Source organism: Mastomys coucha, unplaced genomic scaffold, assembly GCF_008632895.1.
Source record: "Mastomys coucha isolate ucsf_1 unplaced genomic scaffold, UCSF_Mcou_1 pScaffold12, whole genome shotgun sequence".
Lineage (NCBI taxonomy): Eukaryota > Metazoa > Chordata > Mammalia > Rodentia > Muridae > Mastomys > Mastomys coucha.
The window spans coordinates 27,138,747-27,164,904 of NW_022196894.1; the positions used below are offsets into that span (position 1 = coordinate 27,138,747).

The following is a 26,158-nucleotide window of genomic DNA, read 5'->3' on the forward strand; positions in this document are numbered from 1 at the left end:
CCTGGTAGTCTAATAGATATGGTCATATTAACTATACAGTTGTGCTTAGACATAAGCAGTGACACAGAGTGGGGCAGTTAAGCTAAGTCAAAATTACTTGATAATTCATAAGATAGAGTATTAGTGGTAAGTAAATAGTAACAGATATGCTACCGGTGTGTCCAGCCTTTTGACACTGTGACACTGGTTGTGGTCTACAAAGTTCACACATTCAAACTGCATAATTGACTTACCAAAAAACCCAACAACAACAACAAAAACCTCATACCAATGCAATGTTTTACATAAGATTGTGATTTTGCTGCATGTGAAGGTTGGACACACCTTCAGGCTCACGTAGGAAGCCTTCTTTAAAGACGGTTGTTTTTGTGTGATCTGAGCAGATGGGTGGCTGGAATACATGGTCATCAAGATAAATGAGCAAGTGGATAACACTGTTAAACTACTTTTTTTTATTTAATGTATGGAATGACAAAAGTTATGGGATAATGAAGATAGTTGGTAGGTGACTTTGATAAATTTGTCAATGACAATAAATAAATGTACATATATATTAAAATATATATTTTAAAAATATATATCTTAAAAGATAGCTTTAAGTTTTATGAGTACCTTTTATACTGTTGATCTGGAAACATGTTGAAATTTCAAGCTTCTTCATCCTTTGATTTGCTGTAAAGCAGTCTCATTCATTTTGTCTGATATTGTGCTCGCTTCAGCAGCACACATACATTTTGTCTGATATTGACAATGATCATAGTGTCAAAACTGAGAATAAAACAGAATCCCCAAATTTTACATCAATCTTTCTATTACTGTAATGCTTGCTACCTGCCCCCCCCCCATATTATTTTTGGGACCTCTTTTATGATTACTTAAGTTCTTGGGTTATGTAAGGTAAATTAAGTAAGCCCTTGGGTGAACCCACAAACTAAAATTTGAACATAGCATTAACCAGCATTTTTATATTAAGAGATTTTTCTGGGACTGGGCAGTGGTGGCAAATACCTTTAATCCCAGCACTTGGGAGGCAGAGGCAAGCAGATTTCTGAATTCAAGGCCAGCCTGGTCTACAGAGTGAGTTCCAGGACAGCCAGGGCTATACAGAGGAACCCTGTCTTGGGGGAGAAAAAAGAGAAAGACTTTCTGACAATACAAAACATGGTATTTTTTACTATTATTTTTTTTTTTTTAAATCTGAAGCTCTGAAGTCGTAGTTTAGGTTGTTTTTAATATTTACTAGCTTTCTTACCTTTAGTTTTATGACTTGGCAAGTCTGAGCCCATTGTTTCTAACACACTATTCAAATTGGTTGTTCATTGGAACTTCACTGTTTTCATTTTTCTGGTATCACTGTTGATTCTTGGTTGTCTTTTCCTTTGTATATATCAAGGTTGGCCTCTCATAAAGCCAGCAGTTTACAACACAAAAGCACTGCCCACCTTACCTCAGCACCTGCCACTCTGAGAAGAATGGCACAGAAGACCACATGGGTCTAAGATTGTGCCACATGTGCACGCAATGTAATCACAGTCTACCAGCTTAACTTTTAATGATTTGAGTAGAATCAATATTAGAGAGAAAAAGGTGATATGGCCCAAACTGGCTCTTACTTTTTAGTTTTCATAATAACTGTATTCTCTCAGTATCTTAATTATGTTTTTTTTAAGTAATTGGTATGTGCTCAGTTACTTTATCAGAGCCTATTTCTGTGTCAGAACAGCTCATAAAAAGTGAAAATGCAGTCAAATTGCATATATAGTGTTTCAAGTCAACAGCATACATTAGTGAACATTGGCAATTTTATAAATGGTTTTACCCAGAAATCCAGGGACCTGCCATGCTGGGCTTCCTTGTGCATGCCCGTCAATCTAGTTTCACTCTGTTAATACCAGCTGACTGGCTGCTTAGTCAGCAGTAATTGCACTCTCACTTTTTAAGACATGCTGTTTTGCTTTTCTGAGACACCCAATTTTACTGAGGGGAAAATGAAGTGCAGTGCAGAACCCACTTGTGGGACAGCGCTCTCGGTGTATGCATTTCCATTTTTGTTTTAAACTGTCCATCCCTCCCTGTCTTACATCTGTTCTTCTGTTGTGCCCTTTGGTTTAACATTGTTCTCCCTCCCCAATTTTCCTCTTCTCCTCATTGTAAACTCATGGCAGGGTCTGCTTGGTGAGCTCATTCTCTTACAACAGCAAATTCAAGAGCATGAAGAGGAAGCACGCAGAGCCGCTGGCCAGTATAGCACGAGCTATGCCCAACAGAAGCGCAAGGTGATGGATGGTTTAAGGGGCTACTGATACATCACACTAATCAGCCATTTCTGCCAAGATCGTATCACCCTAATCTGTTGATGGACTCCAGTCATTGGAAATTATTTTTAACAAAGTAAATTAAAAAAGATACATCATACCCACTAAAGTGGGTAATGTAGCCAAAGCCCAACATAAGAGCTCAAGTATAGCAATTTAGGTTGTCTGTGAGTCTAACATTTGCATTGAGAGTGAAATTATGGATAGTTGTTTATATGGTACAGTTGATTCACTCAAATAATTGGGTATTGAAGCTATACGAAATCCTTAAAAATGTGCTTTTAACCAATAGGTCAAAGTCCCATAGGCTCGGTCCCTCTATCCTGTACAGACTTTTATCACAGGGAAATAAGTGTAATGATTATGCATTTATATTCAGAAACTATCTTATCTCTTAGAGAATTTTTTTAAGAGCAGAGAAGTATTAAAGCTATGTTCAAACTGTATTCAGGAAAAAGAATCAATCATATAGCTAGCCTCTCATTTGCTCTTATATTTAAATCAAGGGATGTTATAGATACAGGCTTAGTAAATGCTTATACTGGCTAATCTTGGTGGTGGTTAATGCTGGAGAGTTCTCACTATAGTTTCATGTTTGCCTAATGTCATTCCCTCCCTTTTCTCAGTTCTGTGGCTGTGTAACCAACAACTACAATGGATGAATAAAATAAGTAGAAAAAGAAAACAAGTTATTTCATCTTTGTGGTTAAAAGAGATTTAGCTGCGCAGTGGTGATGAATACCTTTAATCCTAGCACTCGGGAGTCAGAGGGAGGTGAATCTCTGTGAGTTCAAGGCCAGCCTGGTCTACAGAGCAAGTTCCAGGACAGCTAGGGCTATAAAAGTGAAACTCTGTCTCAAAGGAAAAATAAAAGTAAGAGAGAGAGAGAGAAGAAAAAAGTAGATTCTTGACTTGAGGAATGACTTATTTTAAACATTTTTACACATGTTGTGAGTATATCATTTAAATATTCTAAGAAGGTAGATGCCTTCACTGAGCCATCCATACCATAGCTTTGTCCCAGAAAGAAGTGGAAAGAGTTTGTGAGTTCTGGAATGTTACTTAGAAATATGAGTATGGTACCAGTTACAATTTGGCCTTTTTTCATAATGATAAGATTGAAATGAGGCCCATCTGTCTGCCATTGTAAGACGTAAGATGCAGTTTAAGACTATAGTAATGCTTCTAATTCTGACCATTCCAGGGATTTAAGTAATAAATTCTGGCTGGTTTCCTGAGAGTCCAGACATGAGCGTTGAGTTTAGTCCTGCCTTACAAGTGTGTCTTCAGACTTAAACGGACACCTGTCACTCCTAGTGACATCTGTCACTCCTGGTCTGTTTACGTGGTTATTTATGTGACCCTGTAGTTCTTCTCTTTGGTGTTCATGAAGGATAGTGACAGAAGGATAGGACAGTATACTTCTGTCTGGTTTGCTTGTAAAGGAACAAATAGTGGGACACCAACCAGGGCTTGTTCCTGCCCACTGTGTAGTTGCCTTGTGTGAAAGTTAATGGGCCTTTAAAAATAATTCATGCTATTCTATAATGAGCCCATTCTCCTTACTGCCCTGAAAATCTAGTTCCTTACGTTGTCTTCCTCTGCTCCCTAATGTTAGTGCAGAGATGACATCAGCTCTTTCCCAACACGGTCAAAATCTATATTCCTGAGATTTTTATCGTTCTAGGTATTCAAGGTTTATATGAGGCCTAAAATGAACCATAGGCACTTTAAGTCCTTTAAGTAATTATTTCTTTGTTCTTTAAAATCTAGGTCTCTATTTTTTTTAATATTTTGTTAGAAGTAAACCGTTTGCCTATATTTTCTGAGCAAATAAGATAACCAGAAGCAGGAGGTATTGGTAATTTTCCTCCTGTGAATATGTACACAGATTTTCCAGAGATTGTCAGATACATATTTCAGTATTTTAGAACAGCCATAGTGACTTAGGAGGAGGAAATAAATTCTAAAGTCATGTTGTTCTCTTTGAGCCCATTTGTGTGGAAGATCCCACCCTTTCTTCATCAGGTTCACAGCCTTGGAATTGTAGAAATGCTCTGGTTCAACACCATTGGCTTCATTCCTGTCAGGGTGACTTTAAAATTCATTTCCTAGTAAAAACTAAATATACTACACAACAGAGCATGTCTCATGTTGTAAATAGCTGAGCTTTACTAGTAAAACCATTGGAAGAAAACATATCTAAGCTGTCTAAAAAGGTAGCAGGAGAGTGTAGGCCTTACAAGCATGAGAGTCTGAGTTTGACCCCCAGAACCCATGTAGCAGTGTCACAGTGCTGAGGTGGCAGAGATGGGCTTCCTGGGGCTCCCTGGCCAGCCAGCTGAGTCTAATCAGAGAGCTCTAGAGCAGTAGAGACCCTTTCTCTAAGGGGATGTGTAGTGTCCCTGGCCTCTACACACATGAACACAGGTATACACATGTGCATACACACACAGACACGACCATGCACATTAAAAAAAAAAAAATAACTACAATAAATGACAGATCAGAAATAGCTCATGCTAGTCTCTAAGAAAACATGAAAAAGTTGCATTTACACCAAACCTAAGAATTTTCATCCTAGATCTTAGGGGGGAAAATGAGATCTCAGTTCTGTCTATACCACCTACTTTAAAACATTAATTTTGATCCTTTTTAAATGAAGGAGCTAGGAAGTATGCTTTTTTTTTGTAATATTCTAATTAATTATTTTGCCTTCTTATATAGTCTTTCACTTTAACCAAACTACTAAGTTAACCTTTAATGCCCTGGGCTTATATTAACATTTTAACTTTTTAATTTAATTTAGTTTCTTAATTTTTATTCCACATGCTGAGTAACATTGAATTTTTTATAGTAATCCAGGCTATATTTCAGAAAATCTCTCAACTTACATTTAAAACCCAAAGCTGATCATGGTGGCAAACACCTTAAAGCCCAGCACTTGGGAGGCAGAAGCAGAGCAATCTCAGTGTAGTAGTTGTAGTAGTAGTGTTCATATATCTTACAGTAGATTCACTACAGTTGGATGGTGGGAGAAAGTAAATCACAGTACTTTTGAAATGAACCAGGAACTTAATCTACATCACAAATGTTTATGATCATACTTTTAACAGAATGATAGCATGCTCTGTGATCTTAATGTGGAGTGCTCTGACTCATATTTGTCCTCTTCCACTTGCCTGACTCCTCCTCACATTTTAAGAGACTTAATAATTCTTGTCCAGTCTACTTGAGTACACATAATCAAAATGAAAGTGTGACTGTATCAGCAAGTCTCTTCCCACTCAAAGCTAAAAACAAAATTTCTGTTACAAAATCTCATTTCAAAATAATTTTAGGTTTCAAACATGTACATTAAGGAGAAAAATGTAGTGTCATCTAAGAAAACGGGGAGATTGTAAGAAATGTTATTTAGAATTCAGAGTTAAAAATCTAAAAATAACATTTTGTAGCATGGACAAGATTTATTAACGTCTACCTCAATAAGGAAATCATTTAAGATCTGAGGATAACTCTATGCCCTGTCAAGAAGTCACTGCACACTTGTGACATAATTTTCATTGTATTTTCTTTCTATTGTATTGTGACTACTTTAAACTCTGTTACACCATACTTGGTAGCTTTTAAAATAGTTTGTATTAGAACTATTAATAACAATTTGAAGTAGTTTGCACAATGCCTGGGAACTTTATTTTTTATGTTCAGAAAAGCTTTAGTTGCTTAACTTGGGTTCCTTTTTACAGACACCTCTGCTCTGTTGAAAGTTAGCTGATGTTGCATTGGAGTTGAATTTAGAAACAAGCCTCTGGCTCCACATAACTCTCTGGACATGCCAGTTGTTCTCTGTATTTGTTATGCACATCTCTGCTGATAGTGAGGAAGCTGAAAGTTGTTCTTTAGAAAATACAATGAGCTTTTTCAGTAGCTGTATATAGCAACATGTATGGTTTCCCCATAGATGTTAATAGAGAAATGGTAGTGCTCAAGACATTAGGTTCCTATGCCTTAGTATAAAACAAGCTGCTGATAGAGTAAGCCCAGATGTTCATCTCTGCTGTTTCTAACAAGTCTTTGGTAACAGATGACTAGCATGGTAACAGGACAGTGACTCCTTGGTACTTCTATTTCATAAGATTTTGATGAACTACTTTTATTGATGAATATCAGTTTTTTTATTATCCTAAATATTCACTTGATTTAAACTTTATTTTAAATATGCTTATACTCTTAGTGCTGCATTAAAACTTATTATATATTGTATTTAACCCTAATTTATCTATTTTAAATATTTAGGTGTCAGACAAAGAAAAGATTGACCAACTTCAAGAAGAGCTTCTGCATACTCAGGTAACTGTAGTCAGTGAGAGAAGCCAGCACTTCTTTCCTTGTGCGCTGAGCCCAAGGCATCAACAACTGGGGCAAGCACTGTGACATGAGCAGCAGCCTCAGCCCCAGGAACTTCTTTAGGGATGTAAACAGTGTGTTCCTTTTCCAGCAAAGCAAAAGTTGGACCTCTAGCAGTAATTTTTATATTGACAAAAGCTAACTGAGAAATAGGGAATAAAGAGGAAACCAAATGAATACCAGATTAACTTATTTATAAAGAGATTCCTATTTGGAGTGAATCTTGTTCTGATTTTAAAGATAAACTATTGTGGAGGAGGAATGGGTGAAAGTATTTGTCCTTATATTATCTAATGCTTACGTTGTCACTTTGCAAGGCTAGATACAAAGTAAAGAAATTTGAGACTTCACATATTTCTAATGAACCCCCAAACCCCTTCCTCCTTTCTTTCTTTCTTTCTTTCTTTCTTTCTTTCTTTCTTTCTTTCTTTCTTTCTTTCTTTCTTTTCTTTCTTTCCTTCCTTCTTTCTTTCTTCATTTATTTATTTGAATCCTGAAATCAATATAAAATTTTTTCTAAAGATAGCCTCATGGTATAAGCTGATCAATCTTTTAGGACTAATGATAAAAATCATTATTTAGAAATCAGTTCTAGGGCAGGTGAGATGGCTCAGTGGGGAAGAGCACCGACTGCTCTTCGGAAGGTCATGAGTTCAAATCCCAGCAACCACATGGTGGCTCACAACCACCCGTAATGAAATCTGATGCCTTCTTTTGGTGCATCTGAAGACAGCTACAGTGTACTTACATATAATAAATAAATAAATCTTTAAAAAAATATCAGTTCTATACAATGTAATGAGTAGTATACCTTTCTGGTATAAACTTTTCCAATAGCATTTATTCTATATAAATAACATATAATTAAAGCTTATTTTTATAAGCCAAAAGACATACTTATCATCTTGGGTCTTTTTAGAGGAAACATACAAGAAGGGGCAATCTGAATGAAATCATCTAACTAGTATATTTCTGGTGCATAGCTTTCCTTGATCTTGTCATAGTCCCGTGTGTAACTGTGTGCTAGAGCACCTGTGCTTTGACTGGCCCCTGTCTTTCTTGAGGCCTCTCTGCCATGAGTTAAGAATCCTTGCCCTCCTTCCTGCCCAGATCACTGCTTCCTTGCAGTATACTCAATAAACTATTCTTTTTAAAAAATAATAAAATGGATCCTAGTCTCTGAGAGACCGGGAACCATAGCATCAGAATTCCCTGGGAGCTGATTAGAAATAAAGATGCTTAGCCTATCCTGAAGCCTCTGAGTCAGTCTCTGGCAGTGGAACTCAGCAGTCTTTGGGCTATTTTGAAGTTCTCCTTTGTTTCTATGGTTTTGGTTTGGGAGATGGTCTCACTGTGTAGATGAGCTGGAACTCAAATCCTCCTGCCCTATCTCCTAAATGCCTGCTCACCATTAAACCCAGCTACAGTCTTTGTTTCTAAAGCCCTTAAGGTAATTATGGTACAACCTAAAATTTGAGAATTGTATGTTCTACATAAGCATGTCCAAACTTCTGACTACCTAGTTGTCTACAAGGTTCATACTGAAGAACCACACAATCAGGTTACAAATGAAATCACACAAACACCAAAAAAAAAAAAAATTGTAAGATTTTAAGAAGATTCATAGTTATGTGTGGACCTGTATTCATAACTATCCTCAGGTTGGACATGTGTGTCAGCCCATTTACACTTCTAGAGAGTGGCTGCAGGTTGACACTTGTACCAAGGAAAGAAATGTAGATTTCCCTACAAATTGATTCCATATTTACAAAGAAATGTGCTGTAGAAATAAACCCCGTGCTCATGGGTTTCCAGTTGTAAGCCTTTTGTGGATACACAATGTAGGGAGCACATGATGTCGTGGGCCGTATGGTCATCTCCATCCCTGTCAGTGATGCTCAGAGAAAGGAATGCACAGGCCGCATGGGAAGTTGCTCATTTTCATTTAAAAGGGGTAAAATTAGAATTAATTTTAATAATATATTTTATTTAAGGCATTGCATCCCAAATTAGTATCATTTCAACCTGTAATACATATAGCAGATACTGAAAGGCATTTTGTAAGTTTTTTTTTTTTTAAATGTGTGTGAGTACTGTATCTGCATATACACCTGCATGCCAGAAGAGAGCCTTGGATCCCGTTACAGATGGTTGTTAGCCCCTGTGTGGTTTCTAGGAACTGAACTCAGTACTTTTGGAAGAGCAGAAAGTGCTCTTTACCACTGAGCCATCTCTCCAACCCCTAAAAGACTCTTTTATGTTTCCAAAACACTATATCAGGATCTCAGTAACTGTTTATAGCTAGTGACTGTTTTCTGTTTTCTAAACAGCGAAGAAATGCTAGAGGTTTACTGTCTTTATGGGCTGTAAAAGAGTGCTTTACAAAATATGTTTATCATGCAGGCAAGTAGTTATACTTGTGCCATGTCATGAGGCCCAGCTTGTACATTCTATAAGGATAGCACTTTGGATTCCTATTATTTATCATTTTCTCAGAAGTTTAAAACCTAAAAAGTCTAAGAAATATTTCTCATGTTGTGATGTAAGTTGTACATCTAAGCATTCTGCTGATTATAGGGAAGTGTGATTCTTAATTTTTTGTGAGATGACTGGTTTGAACAGCTCACCTTGAAAAGCAAAGTGTGGTGCCATTTTGCTACTTTGAAATAACCTGCAATAAAATGATTTTCTTACTTACATGTTTTTATGTCAATATTTTAATTATAAACAAAATTCTGCAGACATGGACATTTGACTGAATCTGGAAGAATGTAGGCCACTTACTCAGACAGACTTGTTTAAATGCTTTTTCCTCCCACAAGATGACCTTAGGGAAGCTGCCAGGTGTCCCTAACCTTATGACTCATGCCTGGAAAGCATCTGCTTCTGTGGGTTTTCTGGTAAGGGGGTCATCACATGAGGCATGCTTAGGTGTTACTTGTTCATATTGTATAGCATACCATCTTTGTTAAAATAAGGCCCAAATGAGAATCATTTACGTTTTAGTCATAGCCTTGTATTGAAGGCTTTACTTTTTGAAATCAAAGAAATTATTGTTTCTTAAGGATAGTCCAGACTTCTTTAACTTCTTAATTTTTTTAGTATTTTTAAATTTTTCTTCAATATAGGAAGCAAATAATTTTAAGTTAAATGCTCAATTATAATGGAAAATTATGGATTTCACTGCTTGCTTGAAATTTTATTTCCTTTATATTGTCATGGAGAATTTAAATATAAAAATAATGTGTGTAACTAAGTCATACAACTTCAGAATTTTGGAAGATTTTAATTAGACTTAATATTTATTTGTTTGCTCATCTTTTTCTTACATGGTCATGTATATTGTCTTACTGCAGTTAAAGTATCAGAGAATCTTGGAGCGTTTGGAAAAGGAGAACAAAGAGCTGAGGAAATTGGTACTACAGAAGGATGACAAAGGCATCCACCATAGGAAACTCAAGGTGCTTTATCTAACTTTAGTAGATCTCAGAACGTTGACATTTGACATTGGGTGTGAACTAACAAATCCTTTAATTTATCTTTTTAAAAAAAAAATTGTGTGTATGAGTAATTTGCTGTCATGTATATCTGTGTAACCCTTGCATATCTGGTGCCTGTGGAAGACCAAAGAGGGCCTCAGAACCCCTGGAACTAGAGTAACAGATGGTTGTACAAGCTGATGTGTGGGTGCTGGGAAGTGAACTTGTATCCTCTGGAAGAGCAGCCCATGCTCTAAACCACTGAGCCATCTCTCCATCCCTTAAATGAAAAAATACTTCGATAAATTATGAATCATGTTATCATCTTTTTACTTCTAGACAGTGTAGATATTTCATAAATTGTGGTTTCCAAATCTGTCATATATTATGCCCATAAAGATCTTCATAGTTTAAGAGGACTTTCTTATGAATCAGTCTATTTTTTTTTTGTTTTGTTTTGTTTTGTTTTGTTTTTTCGAGACAGGGTTTCTCTGTAACTCAGAAATCCGCCTGCCTCTGCCTCCCAAGTGCTGGGATTAAAGGCATGCGCCACCACCGCCCGGCCCAAATCAGTCTATTTTAATAAAACACCTAAGCTAATTTTCACATTTATAAAATTAGGATTCTTTTAAATACTTTTTAAAAATTATGGTGTGTGCACATATATGTGTGTGTGACATGGGTTTGTCTGTCTGTCTGTCTGTTGGGAGATGGTTCTCCTTTTCCTCTTTACTGGGATCCAGGAATTGAATTCAGGTCACCAGGCTTGCATGAGATGTTCCTTTATGTGCTGAGCCACCTTGCCTGCCCCAAATTAGGATTTGTAGTTTGCTGAATACTTATGCCACTGTTGCCTTACTGGTATTTCCACTTTGATTTGTCTTGAATTTTAACTCTTATTTTCCAAGGGAAGTTTTCTACTATAGCAATTTTTAAAAATAAGTGTATGTTGATATTATTGTCATCAAGATAAATAAGTCATACTATTTATACATACACTCAAGCCAGATGTGTTAAGTTGACATGGTTCTTTTAACTTGAAAGATTAATGCTGTAATCGTTGTCTCAGAATATGTAAAAATGAGTTGCTGCAGCATCCCAGAATCATGGTGAATCATGTCACATGTTCTAGAACCAAGATCCGATGTCTTTGTAGTTTAACAAACAGCTTTAGTAACTTTGGCTCTAAATCATCAGCACCCGATGCATGAAAGCTGACTGTTTTTACAGTGCTGCCTGGCCATTGAGAAGTCATGCTCAAGGGTTAGGAAAGAGTTATCTTAGAAACAGTGTTTTCCTTCTGAGGTACAATGGTAATGAAGTGTGCTTAGTTTTAGGCAGATGTGAAAGCAGCTGTATGCCATTTAGGAGTCTCTGTGTATTAAGAGGCAAAAGTATGCTTACACTTTCATAGTGTTCCCACTAACCTTACTTAGTAAATGCTTGATGGGTATCTCATGCATGTGAGATTCTCAGACCTATGTGTGTGCATGTTATTCCTTAGGTAGTTTACTTGTAGCTGTTGTATTCATGATTCCATGCTCAATCCTAGTGTCCAAAGAAAAGCAACAGGGGACATTTGTCCTTTGCTTGCATTACAACCTTCCCAGTTCTTAGGGTGCATAAGCTCTTGTGCTTGAACACTGACCCTTGACCACTTCTCTGCCCTGCTCCAGGCTCTCACATGCATGTGCTCCCCGCCCTCTCCTACATGCATGTGCTCCCTGCCCTCTCCTACATGCATGTGCTCCCCGCCCTCTCCTACATGCATGTGCTCCCTGCCCTCTCCTACATGCATGTGCTCCCTGCCCTCTCCTACATGCATGTGCTCCCTGCACTCTCCTACATGCATGTGCTCCCTGCACTCTCCTACATGCATGTGCTCCCTGCACTCTCCTACATGCATGTGCTCCCCACCCTCTCCTACATGCATGTGCTCCCCACCCTCTCCTACATGGATGTGCTCCCCACCCTCTCCTACATGCATGTGCTCTCTGCCCTCTCCTACATGCATGTGCTACCTGCCCTCTCCTACATGCATGTGCTCTCTGCCCTCTCCTACATGCATGTGCTCCCCACCCTCTCCTACATGCATGTGCTACCTGCCCTCTCCTACATGCATGTGCTCCCCACCCTCTCCTACATGCATGTGCTCCCCACCCTCTCCTACATGCATGTGCTACCTGCCCTCTCCTACATGCATGTGCTCTCCACCCTCTCCTACATGCATGTGCTCCCCGCCCTCTCCTACATGCATGTGCTCCCCGCCCTCTCCTACATGCATGTGCTCCCTGCACTCTCCTACATGCATGTGCTCCCCGCCTTCTCCTATATGCATGTGCTCCCTGCCCTCTCCTACATGCATGTGCTCCCCACCCTCTCCTACATGCATGTGCTCTCTGCCCTCTCCTACATGGATGTGCTCCCCACCCTCTCCTACATGCATGTGCTCCCTGCACTCTCCTACATGCATGTGCTCCCCACCCTCTCCTACATGCATGTGCTCTCTGCCCTCTCCTATATGGATGTGCTCCCCGCCCTCTCCTACATGCATGTGCTCCCCACCCTCTCCTACATGCATGTGCTCCCCGCCCTCTCCTACATGCATGTGCTCCCTGCACTCTCCTACATGCATGTGCTCCCTGCCCTCTCCTACATATATGTGCTCCCTGCCCTCTCCTACATGCATGTGCTCCCTGCACTCTCCTACATGCATGTGCTCCCTGCCCTCTCCTACATGCATGTGCTCCCTGCCCTCTTCAACATGCATGTGCTTCCTGTCCTCTCTCACATGTGTGCTCCCTGCCTTCTACTCCTTTCCCCTTCTCTGTTCTTCTCACAGAGCCTAGACTTGGCAGAGTGTGATTTTCTGTTAGTTAGTCACCTGACCATATATTTGACTCTTATGGTGTTAGTGGTTAGCTCATTAATGTCAATAGGCTTTCTCTTTTACTATCTAGATTGTGAGATTCTAAATTAATAAATAAACTGAAGAAGCATCATTAATTCTTATACTAGTTTTACTATGAAAACATAATAAGAAAAAAGCAATGCAAATTTGAATTTATCTGCATTGTCTCTTGATGTATCTGTTTTATTTGATTTTTTTCACTGACTTTTTCTAATTTTAATTTTTTTGCAGAAATCTTTAATTGATATGTATTCTGAAGTTCTTGATGTTCTTTCTGATTATGATGCCAGTTACAATACACAAGATCACCTGCCACGGGTAAAGGGGGAAATAGACAGGGACCTGCTGTCAGCAGGAAAGTTCTCTCCTTGTATCATAGTAATTTCTGCATTTCCCAGAATACCTCAAATACTAAGCATTGCTTTGTTCCTTATTTTGGGGACCATAAAAGTAAATATATATGTTTTGAAAGAAAATTGTTAAGATATTTGCCATTATACATTCATTATAATGTTAAAATACCTAGGCAAAAAAAAAGTAAACATATGGATGAAAATTAGTCTAACAGAATCAAAAAGTATGTTTGTAAAATGTAAACTGGTTATGGAAAATATTTGTGGAAAGTTAATGATCTGGTTTTAGAAATAACTTTCAATTAGCATAGTTTTCCAAACTAAAAACTTGAATATGAATAATGGAGTCAATTAATTCTTTTGCTGTGTGTATCTCCACAGTGCCTACATGCATCAAACTTCATTCTTTGAAAAAATAAAAATAAAAATAAAAATAAAAAAACACTTCTTTTGGCTCTAAATATCTTTTTTTTTTTTGTACTATATGTTTGACCATATCTTTTATAGCTCTAAATATCTTAAAATACTTTTAAATGATATCATTCAAACCCTACTTACATTTAATTTGGTATCATAAAAATACTAATGCATGCTATTTGTCTTGTGATAGGTTGTTGTGGTTGGAGATCAGAGTGCTGGAAAAACAAGTGTGCTAGAAATGATTGCTCAAGCACGGATATTCCCACGAGGATCTGGTGAGATGATGACACGCTCTCCAGTGAAGGTAGGAAGGGAGGCTGACCTCAGAGAAGCCCTGCTTCAGTGGTGGAATTCAGACTTAGCTAAAGAGGGGCTCTCACACAACGCTGGAGATCATCCCAGCTGTAGGAATTTGTAGGGGGCACAGCCAGGGGCACATATATCCAGAGCTGAGAGTGAGTGAAGGAAGAGGGGAAAGGACATCCCAGGCCCAGGCTCTCAGTGGCACTGTAAGGCCTTTTTATGTTATCTGGAATAAGACACACAAAGAGGCTGCTTTCAGAGAATGAGAATACTGCAAGTGGTGTCAGCAAATGTAGATAATTTCCTAGAGTATTTATATGTTGATTAAAATGATCTGTTAAGCTAGAAAAAATGGTAGGAGGAAACCATTGCAAGAACATAGTCACTGGGGTAAAGGAGCACACTGAGCATGTGCAATATATAAAACCACTAACAGCCCACCAATGGAGACAGGAAGAAAGTAAATGGCTGTAGACTCTTAATTAAGAATATTTATTCAGCTCTTAATATGTGCCAGCACTGACCTACCAGGCATGAGTAAACTTTTAGCATTGTGGTATTTATAGATAGAACACTTGAGAACTGTGCAGCCAAATTACCAAATAAATAAACAAATATCTTAATATTTTAATTAAGTTTATGATTCAGTGTTGAGTCACATTCCTAATTATTCTAAGGTACATTTAGCCCATGGGCCATGGGTCACATATACCTGTCTTTAGACAGTGTGCAGTAAATTAAAAAAGATTCTTTCCATAAGCATAATACATATTAAATGTTTACACTCTCTAGTATGTTAGAAATGGAGCCAGGAAAGTGCAATGGGGATGACAGGACACTTGTAGCTGACATAGCTAAGGTGGCATTTGAACCAAGATTTACAGAGAGTGAGGGAAGTAGCCGTGTTGCAATCTGGTACAATTATGCTGCAAGAGATTCGCTGATGCACAGCTCTTAAGTGGGGAGAGGCAGTGCTGTTGGAGGAACAGTAAAGAGGCCAGTGCGCTAACTCCTCAGTGATAATGGATGGCAGGGATAAGCAGATCAGTATGGCCTGCTAGGCCAGTTTACAGGCTGTGGTTTTTATTTTAAGTCAAATGGGAAGTCAGTGACATCCTGAGCAGACTTCCATCACCTTCAAAAAGGCTCTGGCTACTGTGTTGAAAGGAGATTTTTGTCAAGGTAGGTCGAATTGTGAAATCAGATGAAAGGAAGATGGATTAGGTCATACTTGGATGCAGGAAGTATTAATGGGGTGAAAAGAATTGGTGAGATTACAAAACTATTTAAAGAACCAACAGGGTTTCTTGACAGATTGATAAAAAGAGATCAATCATCAAGGACTTGGGTTTTGACCTGAACAGATTAAAGAGTGTTATTAGCAAAGAAATATCTAAGGAGGTCCAGTTTGGGGTAGATATTCAAGAGTTTGATTTTCTTCTTCTTTTTTTTATTATATTCAACACAATATATATTGTGATACCAATCATAAAAATTATGGACATGTTATTAAATGAACATAAATAAAGTCTTTTTGTTTGTTTGTTTGTTTTGTTTTTAGTAAAGCTTAAAATCTTGGCTCTTACTGTGGTACAAACCCAAAATAAGAACAATTTTTAGACATTGGAGTTCATTGTAATAAGGCTGTACTTTTGTTTTTTTTAGATATTTTCTTTACTTACATTGCAAATTTTATCCCCTCCATATAACTCCCCCTACTCCATCCCCCCTCTCTCCCTGCTCACTAACCCACCCACTCCCACTTCCCTGTCCTGGCATTCCCCTATACTGGGGCATCAAGCCTTCACGAGACCAAGGGCCTCTCCTCTCATTGATATCCCACAAGGACGTCCTCTGCTACATATGCAGCTGAAGCCATGGGTCCCTCCATGTCTACTCGTTGGTTGGTGGTTTAGACCCTGGGAGCTCTGGGGATACTGGTTGGTTCATATTGTTGTTCCTCCTATGGGGCTGCAAACCCCTTCAGCTCCTTGGGTTCTCTCTCTAGCTCCTAGAGACTCCATTGGGGGCTTTGTGCTCAGTCCAAGGGATGGCTGTGAGCATCCACTTCTGTATTAGTCAGGCACTGGCAGAGCCTCTCAGGAGACAGCTATATCAGGCTCCTGTCAGTAAGCATTTGTTGGCATCCAAAATAGTGTCTGGGTTTGGGAACCATATATGGGATGGATCCCCAGGTGGGACAATCACTGAATGGCCTTTCCTTCAGTTTCTGCCCCAAACTTTGTTTCTGTATTTCCTACCATGGGCATTTTGATCCCCCTTCTAAGAAGGACTGAAGTATCCACACTGTGGTCTGTTCTTCAAAGTCCCTCACATCACCAAAGGATTTTACCTCCATAGGAGCTAAGCTAAAAGTAGACAGTTCTGCTGTGCCAAGGAGTGAATTGTAGGCACAGTTATTTGGATACAGATTTCCTGTTATGGTCAAAGCTATTTGACTTGAGTGATTGCCATCATTCTCAGCCCACAGGGAACAGATTACATTCATTTAAGAAATGGTATGTATATTAAGATAGTCTATCTATGAAGTCATTCATCAACTGTTTCAATGAACAGTGGTTCTGCTTGGAGGGTGGCACAGACATTAGGTGAGGGTAAGAATCTGGTTCATTGGCTGTGATGATTTTGAAAAGCATTCATCTCAAAAAAAGAGTAACTTATAAGGTCCTCTTCTTCAGAATTATAAATATCAATAATTATAAATATCAAGCAAAACATTCAGTCTCACTCTTTGTTGTTCTCTTACAAGCCACGTCCCAAATTAATTGTCTACATTTATTTTGGCTGTATAAATAATTTTGAACTATGTAAGTTGTTCTGAAAATCATAGTATAGTGTAAAAACATCAAATAAGCAATCCTACTAATAGAGAGACTGAGATAGGAGAAGCATGATTTCAAAACCATTATGGGGTACACAGCAAGACTCTGTCATGTACAAACAAGCAGAAAGTGTAAATGGATTCTACAATATTGGACCTATTTCTCCAATTACCAAATTAGAGAAACTACTGGGCGACAGCCAACAAATTTCTAATTCCTCGTATTTTTGAATTTCAATCGATTAGGATATATTGGTAACATAATTTTTATATTAAGAGATATAGGAAAAGTGATTGATACTTCTTGTTATTTTTGTTGTTAGAGGTGGAATTATGTTTGCGTGGATTTGTTGAAAGATTACTTTCTTGCTTTTTCTAGGGTATAGTTTCACTCCTGTGTTGGTGTTTTCCTTTGTAGGGCTGGATTTGTGGAAAGATATTGTATAAATTTGGTTTTGTCATAGAATATCTTGTTTTCTCCATCTGTGGTAATTGAGAGTTTTCCAGGATATAGTAGCCTGGGCTGGCATTTGTGTTCTTGTAGGGTCTGTATGACATCTACCCAGGATCTTCTAGCTTTCATAGTCTCTGGTAAGAAGTCTGGTGTGATTCTGATAGGCCTGCCTTTATATGTTACTTGACATTTTTCCCTTACTGCTTTTAAAATTCTTTCTTTCTTTAGTGCATTTCATGTTTTTATTATTATGTGACAGGAGGAATTTCTTTTCTGGTTCAGTCTCTTTGGAGTTCTGTAGGCTTCTTGTATGTTCATGGGCATCTCTTTCTTTAGGTTGGGGAACTTCTATAATTTTGTTGAAGATATTTGCTGGCCCATTACATTGGGAATCTTCACTCTCTTCTATACCTATTATCCTTAGGTTTGGTCTTCTCAGTGCGTCCTGGATTTCCTGGATATTTTGAGTTAGGAGCTTTTTGCTCTTTGCATTTTCTTTGACTGTTGTGTCAATGTTTTCCAAGGTGTCTTCTGCCCCTGAGACTCTCTCTTCTATCTCTTGCATTCTGTTGGTGATGCTTGCATCTATGACTCCTGATCTCTTTCCTAGGTTTTCTAGCTCCAGGTTTGTCCTCCTTTGTGGTTTCTTTATTGTTTCTAGTTCCATTTTTAGAACCTGGATGGTTTTGTTCATTTCCTTCACCTGTTTGATTGTGTTTTCCTATAATTCTTTAAGGGATTTTTGTGTTTCCTCTTGAAGGGCTTCTAGCTGTTTACCTGTGTTCTCTTGTATTTCTTTAAGGGAGTTATTTTTGTCCTTTTTAAAGTCCTCTATCATCATCATGAGAAGTGATTTTAGATCGAAATCTTGCTTTTCTGGTGTGATGGTGTATCTAGGACTTGCTATGGTGGGAGAATTGGGTTCTGATGATGCCAAGTAACCTTGGTTCCTGTTGCTTATGATCTTACGCTTGCGTCCTGCCATCTGGCTACCTGCCTTGGCTATATGTGACTGGAGCCTGTCCTTCCTGTGATCCTGGTTGTGTCAGAACTCCTCAGAGTCAAGCTGTCTCTGGGATTCTGGGATCCTGGGATCCTGAGATCCTGGGTGTGTCCGAGCTCTTGGAAGTCAAGCTACCTCTGGGACCCTGAGATCCTGGTGTGACCAAGCTCCTGGGATCCTGGGTGTGTTAGAGCGCCTGGGAGTAGTGTTTCCTCTGGGTGTTGTGGGAGTGGCTACAGAGTTTGCACCCAAGGTCTGCTCAGGGCACCAGCCCAGACAGACTGGAAGGAACCCGTGCCACTGGTCTGTTGGAGTTCTTGTGTGCCTGGGTCCCTCAGGTCCCAGTTATTCCCCGTGTTGGGACAGATGTGTCCTCCTCACCTATGATTCTATGATTAGTTTGATTTTCTTGCTAAAGGGAGAGATAATAAATAAGTGTCAGGATGTACGGATTTGAGAAGTGGTCTAGACCAGAGACATAAATTTAGGAATCAAGATGAAATATCTACTAGATAAAATCTCAAAGGAGTGAGTGGAAATAAAGACACAGGACCTGCCAGGTTAGATGGACAGGAAGCCGATGTGGTGGGCCATGAACTGGAACCGTGATATCAACTAGGAGCCAGGGAAAGAACATATCAAAGAGGAAGGCACCATGAGTGGAGAGCAAGGGGAGGCTGAGCACCAGTCGTTCAGTTTCCCAGGTTAAGTGGGTGGGAGGTGTGGAGGCTCTCTGTTTGATCTGCTTCCTCAGAATAATATGTACCCAGGTTATTAGCTGTTCAAACAAAGAAGACTGAGGCAGAAGAACAAAAGCAAAGGCTTTCTAAGGGATTATGGTGACTCTGCTGATGAAGTCAGGTAATACAAAGACTGAAGAGTCAAACTGAAGTCACAAGGAGGGCTGTGGGCATAAATTTAAAGTGAATCTGTGAGGTTGGGGGATTGCCTGTTGTTTCTCTCTGACATTGGTCTGATAGAGGTTAGTTGTTGGAAAATTGAAATCACCAAGAAGTATGCTCAGAATTGTGATAGATACTGAGACAGTGAGGCTGGTATTAAAATCTTGACGTGATAGCAATGTAACTCCACCAAGGTGGAGTATTATGTAACTCAAAGTATTCTTTGGGGTCTGGCTGTGAGTTGGACTATATTGTGTGATAGTGGTTTCTCCTTCACTGATTGATGGTATTAGGTGTACTGAACTTTATACATCCATTTCACCATCCTCGATGAGAATCTAGTGTATTTCAGTTTAGGCATATGAAGCCCAGAACAAACCTGTCCCTCCTCTCATGGCAGTGATCAGTATGAAAACCCTGGGAGTTCATCTTTTACTTTGCTACAGGCACCATAATTGTAGAGACTGTGTGTGATACTTCAGGAAGTTAACTGTCCTGGGAGGCAGCTTGCCTTCAGATAGACAAGCCGTTGGCCTTCTGTTGCTTGATAAACTCCTATTTGTGTCTCCTGAGAGCAGTGAAATTGGAAAATCTGGACTTAGCATTTTGGCTTCTTTAACCCAGCTTTCTCCTTGGTTTCTAAATATCTGTCTTGAAGGGGCATCGCACATAAGTTGAAGGATTAATTTTTTGGTGATTCATCTCTGCAGTTCATTTTTTGCTAGGATCTTAGCATCTGAGGTATCAATTGCTTAAGAACCCTGAATTCCAATTTTTTTATTTACTTGTTTGTTTGTTTACTAATTTTGGTCTGACAGTGTAATTGCTATAGAGTTTAAGCTTTTCTTTTGGCCCTTTGTCCAACACCATAAATCAGTAAGTACTCAAAGGAAAATAGCTGTGGGACAGTCCCCTAAGGCCTTTGGGATAGTTCTTTCAGCAGCTGGTTTCTCTTTTCTTATGTAACTTGCTTAGCTTATCTCAGTGTAAGCAAATACATTGTTAAAGTTAAACAGTATAATTATGATACCTTGGAATATATGCACTAAAAATTAAGCGACATCAAGTTTAGAAGCTCTTGTAAAATGACTTGCTGTCACTGTTGTTGTTAACTATTTCTCCTCAATGCCTCTCCTAAGAATCTTGCTGTGACTCCTAGTGGCCAGGGTCAGTCTGTGCTATGGTACCTTAGCTTTCACAACACTTTGCTTGTCTGTGTGGGGTGAGATCTGATGCAGAGGCAGTCAGCTCTGTGTTTCCCCATCTGTGACTCCATCTGTGTGGTAAACTTATTAAGCAGTGGTGGCTAAATGAACTGTCCTCTCCCTGAATTCATCTCAAGTTAAATGTTGGCTTCTCTTTTGAATGTTTTAAGCTGTAGAGGGCTGGTTTCTGTTCTTGGTTGTCTTCAGAGTATTGCCCAAAGGAGAGAGGCCAGCAGCACTAGGTCATAAAATACTGAGAAGCCACCAGTCTCATTGCAAAGTGACAGTGCCGAGCAGCCATGCTTGACTGCACCTGAGTATAGCATGAAGGTGCAGTGATTGGTCCTGTCTGGACTGTCCAGGTGCTATGGTTAATGTTACCGTAAGTGTATCATTATGTATGTCTGTCCTTTCAGGTGACTCTCAGTGAAGGCCCTCACCATGTGGCCTTGTTTAAAGATAGCTCTCGGGAATTTGATCTCACCAAGGAGGAAGATGTAAGTAGACTTCATCTTAGGTTCATCTGTGTCACCTTATATCCCCTATGTTCTCTAAGACAATGAAGTACAGTATTTGTCACGAATTCTGCCTTAGGACTTTGTTCTTTTCCATTAATAGCTTGCAGCATTAAGACATGAAATTGAACTCCGGATGAGGAAAAATGTGAAAGAAGGTTGTACTGTTAGCCCTGAGGTAAGACCAGTGATTCATTTCAGCCAGGATTTAGGGAAATGAAGTTCTTATGGGTATTAATAACATGGATATTAATATGATATTTAGACTGTAGCTGTTCCAATATGTATAGATACTTTTTTTTCAGTTTTTAATTTTCTTTTATGAGGCAGAATCTCACTATTCAGCTCTAGCTGGCTTAGAACTTATTATGTAGACCAGGCTATCCTTGAACTCACAGAAATCTATCTGCCTCATTGATGCTGAGATAAAAAGCATGTGCCACCCACACTCAACAGTTTTTTTTTTTAAATGTTCTAAATAACATATGATTGTGGGTAAATTTTCTAGAACAATTTCTATGGGAATCAAAAGAAAATAGATTTTTTTCTGAAATAAATACCTAAATGAACAAGATAGAGAATTTTCAGAATATTTAATATTCTTAAGAAATCCACTTCCCCAAGAGATTGATCTTTCTCTTCCTGAATAGACCATATCTTTAAATGTCAAAGGCCCTGGGCTTCAGAGGATGGTGCTCGTGGACTTACCTGGCGTCATCAACGTAAGTACATACAGAAGACACATTCCATTTTATTCCTACCGTGGAGGCTATCTGTAATGACTGTTAAAACCTTTTCTTCAAGACCGTGACATCAGGCATGGCTCCTGACACCAAGGAAACTATTTTCAGTATCAGCAAAGCTTACATGCAGAATCCTAATGCCATCATCCTGTGCATCCAAGGTAAACCCCAGCAGATTCTCACTGCCCCATGCTTTCCTCAAAGCATTGCAGCAGTGCATGCATATAAGCACACATGGCAGACATGTTCTCACCTCTTCTATTCATTCTGTCAACAAATGGGATTTAAGCTGGGAAGTTTCTGCTATTTTTCATCATTGGAATTTTTATTTGGCTGCATTCCTAACATAAACATATTATGACTAAATGTTTACAATCAGTAATGATTACACTGCCTTTTTTTTCTTTTTTCAGATGGATCTGTAGATGCTGAGCGCAGTATTGTTACAGACTTGGTCAGTCAGATGGATCCTCATGGAAGAAGAACCATATTTGTTTTGACCAAAGTGGACCTGGCAGAAAAAAATGTAGCCAGTCCAAGCAGGGTGAGGGCAAGCTCTTTATTATGAGAGAGAGAGAGAGAGAGAGAGAGAGAGAGAGAGAGAGAGAGAGAGAGGGGCACACATGCACAGGCTAATTGTTTTCCCCATATGGGTTCTGGGAATCTCAATTAGGTGTTTGAGTTTGCAAGGTGAACACTTAACCAACTCAGCTATTTCCCTAGCATTAAGAATGTAGGCTTTTTCTGGGTGCAGATCTGGCTTAAGACATACTCTTTAAGGTACACAATGGTAGTTAAAGTTAAAGAAGATTTGCTTAGTTTGAAATCGTGGCAATAACATTTGCTAGCTATGTAATCTTGGGGTAAGTTATTCAGCTTTTCAGTGCTTTAGACTCCTCATCTGGTAGGAATGAAGACATGTATGATATGATCTCATAGTTTGTGATGAGTTAATAGTCAAATAATGCATAGTAATTAGAATGGTTCTCTGGCACCAAGTGCTATGTACCTGGCTTGTTTAAAAACGATAAATTCGTGTTCTATAGTTGCCTGTAGAACAGTGCTGTTGGTCCTCATCCCCACTGCTACTGCATAGGATGTCTCTTTCCCACCTTATACCCGTGGGATTTTGCCTCTGTGTCAGGGTCTCCAGAGGCAGTGAGAGTCTTTTCACAGACTCCCAGGGCTTGCCGCTTAGTCATACTTGCCTCAAAGATGCATTACAGGGCCATGAAGGAGAAAATGCGTTGGATACAGTCTAGAGTCATCCTCCTCTGGTTTTCAGGAGCCTTTTCTCAGAGGTGGAGCCAAAATTTCAAATTCTCAGAAGAAAACTGGTTAACACATACATACCATGTTACTTGCCAAGGAGTGCCAGACAAAGGAAAGCAGGCCTTTTGTGTTGTCCCCTAAGGCCTGCTGTGGCAATTTGTCTTTTGAGCCTCTACCCTTCTGCCTTATTTTTAAGAGCAAGGAGGTATTGCTGTGGCAGTGTTGGTCCTCATGCGAAGAAGGTGAAGCAAGGTAGAAACAGTGTCTGTGACCTCCATTTCTCCCCTGTTGCTCTCATTCCTTCCTCCTCTGGGGCAGTCACTTCGGATTTCATCTGAGATGCAGTGGAAGCTTACTTCAGGCCTTTCTGTGGCAAAGACCTGAGTCTTCAGCCCAGGTTTAACTTGTCTCACCCAGTGTTAGTCTAGACGGGCCTCCAGAAGTAGAAATTCTCACATCATGTGTGAATGATGGATTTATGTGAATATGCACTTCCCGTGTCCTGACTCCATAATTTTTATCATACTCAGAAAAGGATTTTTTTTCCTTAAAAGAGCTGAAAGCCAAAATATGTTGCTTTAAATAGGTATGAAGAAAGATTAATAAAAAGCAATCCAACTTGGTTAGAATTCAGATAATCTGGGCCCACAAGATGTCTCAGCAGGTAAAGGCACTGTAGCAAGTCTGACATGAGTTGGATCCCTAGGAAGAGAGAGCTAACTCCCACAGTTGTCTTTTTATCTCCATAAGCATTCCCACGCCTGCGTGTACAGAGAACAAATGGAATTCTTTAATTTCATAGAAGAATTTAAATTTTCAAATATTCAAAGAAACCATAAGGAAAAAGTAATAAAGCTATTTATTGAGTGCTTCTCTGTATCAGCTACTGTGCTAAGTGTTATTATCTTAAAACCTCTCTAACCTTTTATTTAAATTAACTCATTTACTTGAGGCCACATAGCTAGTAAATAGCAGAGGAAGAACCCCCAGACAGGGTCTGACCAGAAGCACTACGAATCATTCCAAGTATTAATCACTCCAACTTTTAATAAGATATTTTTAGTATATCTAAGGTAAATGTATTTCCCTCAGATAACAATGAGACCACATTTGTATGCTTTGGAGCACAGATGTGTGTGCTGGTAAATAATACATGTCTACAATTTTAAACATTTTGCTTCCTAAATCGCATGTTGTACTTTGAAAAACAAAGTGAGTCTATATTTCACATTTATTTTTCCAATTTATTAAAATAGATACAACAGATAATTGAAGGCAAGCTCTTCCCAATGAAAGCTCTGGGTTATTTTGCTGTCGTAACAGGAAAAGGTATGCAAAGATGGATTATTATAACTTACTTTTAGTTTTTGTTGTTTCAGATAATAAAGATTAATTTTCTTGATGAAAATTTGGTCACCATCTTTCCTAGGAAACAGCTCTGAAAGCATTGAAGCTATAAGAGAATACGAAGAGGAATTTTTTCAGAATTCAAAACTGCTAAAGTAGGTGTCATATTACAATATTCAACAACTTTCCAGTGAAAGCTTGTTACCCTGAACTACTTCAACTTTATCAGTCATGTCTGTAGCAGTTAGCTTACTGTTAGCCATTTATCTACATGGTGGTGTATATGCAATGGGGCTGTCCTTGAGTACTCTTGGACAGATTTGGAAGCAGTTTATCACATGGGACAGTAGACTGCCTCTGTGGATGTGGACAGAGACAATCCTCACACCTCTCACATTGTTTTCCTTAGAAAGTGATTTTTAATTAATGTTTTTATTTTTTAAATATGTGTGCACGTTCCTCTTATAATAATAGAAAGAGTTGGAGTGGGATGTGGCAACAGGCTATTCCTAAATAGACACTAGAAGCAATTAACAGAAAAGTAAGATAGTGAGCCACAAAGCAAAATGGAAGGACTAAAGAGCAATTGAATTACACGGAAAGTTTTATCTAGAGTTCTGGAAATAGAAAACCATGCCTGCCTCAGATTGGTCTAGAAGTGAAATTCGTTCCTGCAGGCATAGCCCAGGAATTCTCTTTGTTGGGAAGGAAGCCACAAGCCTGTAGAACTGTACTGTCCACTGCCATGCCCACTAGTCATGTGCACTCACCACACTGACCAGTGTCTCACAGACAAAAGCCATCCCCTCAGCCACACTAGTCACGGACTTCAGAGCTCAGTAAGTGCTTGCCTTGCTGGACAGTGTTAGTGTGAAATAAGTGCTCCTTTGTCATTCTGACACACTTTAGCTCTGGTATCTTGTAGGACAAGCATGCTAAAGGCACACCAGGTCACCACGAGAAATCTAAGCCTTGCTGTGTCAGACTGCTTTTGGAAAATGGTTCGAGAGTCAGTTGAACAACAAGCTGACAGTTTTAAAGGTAAGCTGACTTCTTAAAACAAGCCTACAAATCCAACCGTGTGACAGTCAACAGTCTTCCGAATTCAGCAGATTTTTTTGCTTCCTTTCTCAGTCTACAAATACTTGATTTACTTTTGGACAATATATTGAAGATGGAGAGATGTTCTCTTGTACAAGAACTGACTTTCCCTGTCAGAAGTGCAGGCTTGCAGTAGTGTTTAGAGATAGCTCAGTGGCCTGTAGAGAACTTGGACCCTCCCTTACAGGGGAAAGTCTGGGAAGCCCTACACTGTACTGTTCCCCATGGCTACCCTTTCTGCACCAAGTCTGTGCTTCTATAGCTTCGTCCAGTGGGAATAGGTCCTCCCCCCTTGCCATTAGGGATTTACTATTCATTCCACTTAGAACCACAGCAAGTTTGTGTTATCTTTACTTCCATTTCACAGAAGAGAAGGCAAAGATGCAGAGTAACTTATCTAACCAGTATCTGTAGCGTTAGACTCATGATCTAAATCACAGTGCCAGACTTCATTTTCCTAGCAGCTGCATGAAACTGCTATATCTGTAGACTTGTAAAATGAAGTAGATAAAACTGCAAGTAAGGAAAATAGCTTAGACAACTATAATAATAACATTCAGAATGTCGGAGCACGGAAACCCAGCTA

General features: G+C 39.1%; 1 protein-coding gene across 4 annotated transcripts in view; it reads left to right on the top strand.

Moving 5' to 3' along the window:
* The window catches only part of Opa1 (OPA1 mitochondrial dynamin like GTPase), an 80,084-nt gene that overhangs the window by 14,569 nt on the left and 39,357 nt on the right, over positions 1 to 26,158 (top strand). For 2 of the 4 annotated variants that reach the window (XM_031363572.1, XM_031363573.1), the window contains 13 exons: positions 2,166 to 2,276; positions 6,612 to 6,665; positions 10,079 to 10,183; positions 13,344 to 13,430; positions 14,076 to 14,189; positions 21,011 to 21,091; positions 21,213 to 21,287; positions 21,760 to 21,831; positions 21,914 to 22,013; positions 22,266 to 22,396; positions 24,381 to 24,453; positions 24,554 to 24,626; positions 25,397 to 25,512. In XM_031363572.1, the coding sequence (XP_031219432.1) occupies positions 2,166 to 2,276; positions 6,612 to 6,665; positions 10,079 to 10,183; positions 13,344 to 13,430; positions 14,076 to 14,189; positions 21,011 to 21,091; positions 21,213 to 21,287; positions 21,760 to 21,831; positions 21,914 to 22,013; positions 22,266 to 22,396; positions 24,381 to 24,453; positions 24,554 to 24,626; positions 25,397 to 25,512 (1,192 nt within the window). The remainder of the gene's footprint in view (positions 1 to 2,165; positions 2,277 to 6,611; positions 6,666 to 10,078; positions 10,184 to 13,343; positions 13,431 to 14,075; positions 14,190 to 21,010; positions 21,092 to 21,212; positions 21,288 to 21,759; positions 21,832 to 21,913; positions 22,014 to 22,265; positions 22,397 to 24,380; positions 24,454 to 24,553; positions 24,627 to 25,396; positions 25,513 to 26,158) is intronic. The other 2 variants (XM_031363575.1, XM_031363574.1) reach the window with 1 other exon arrangement.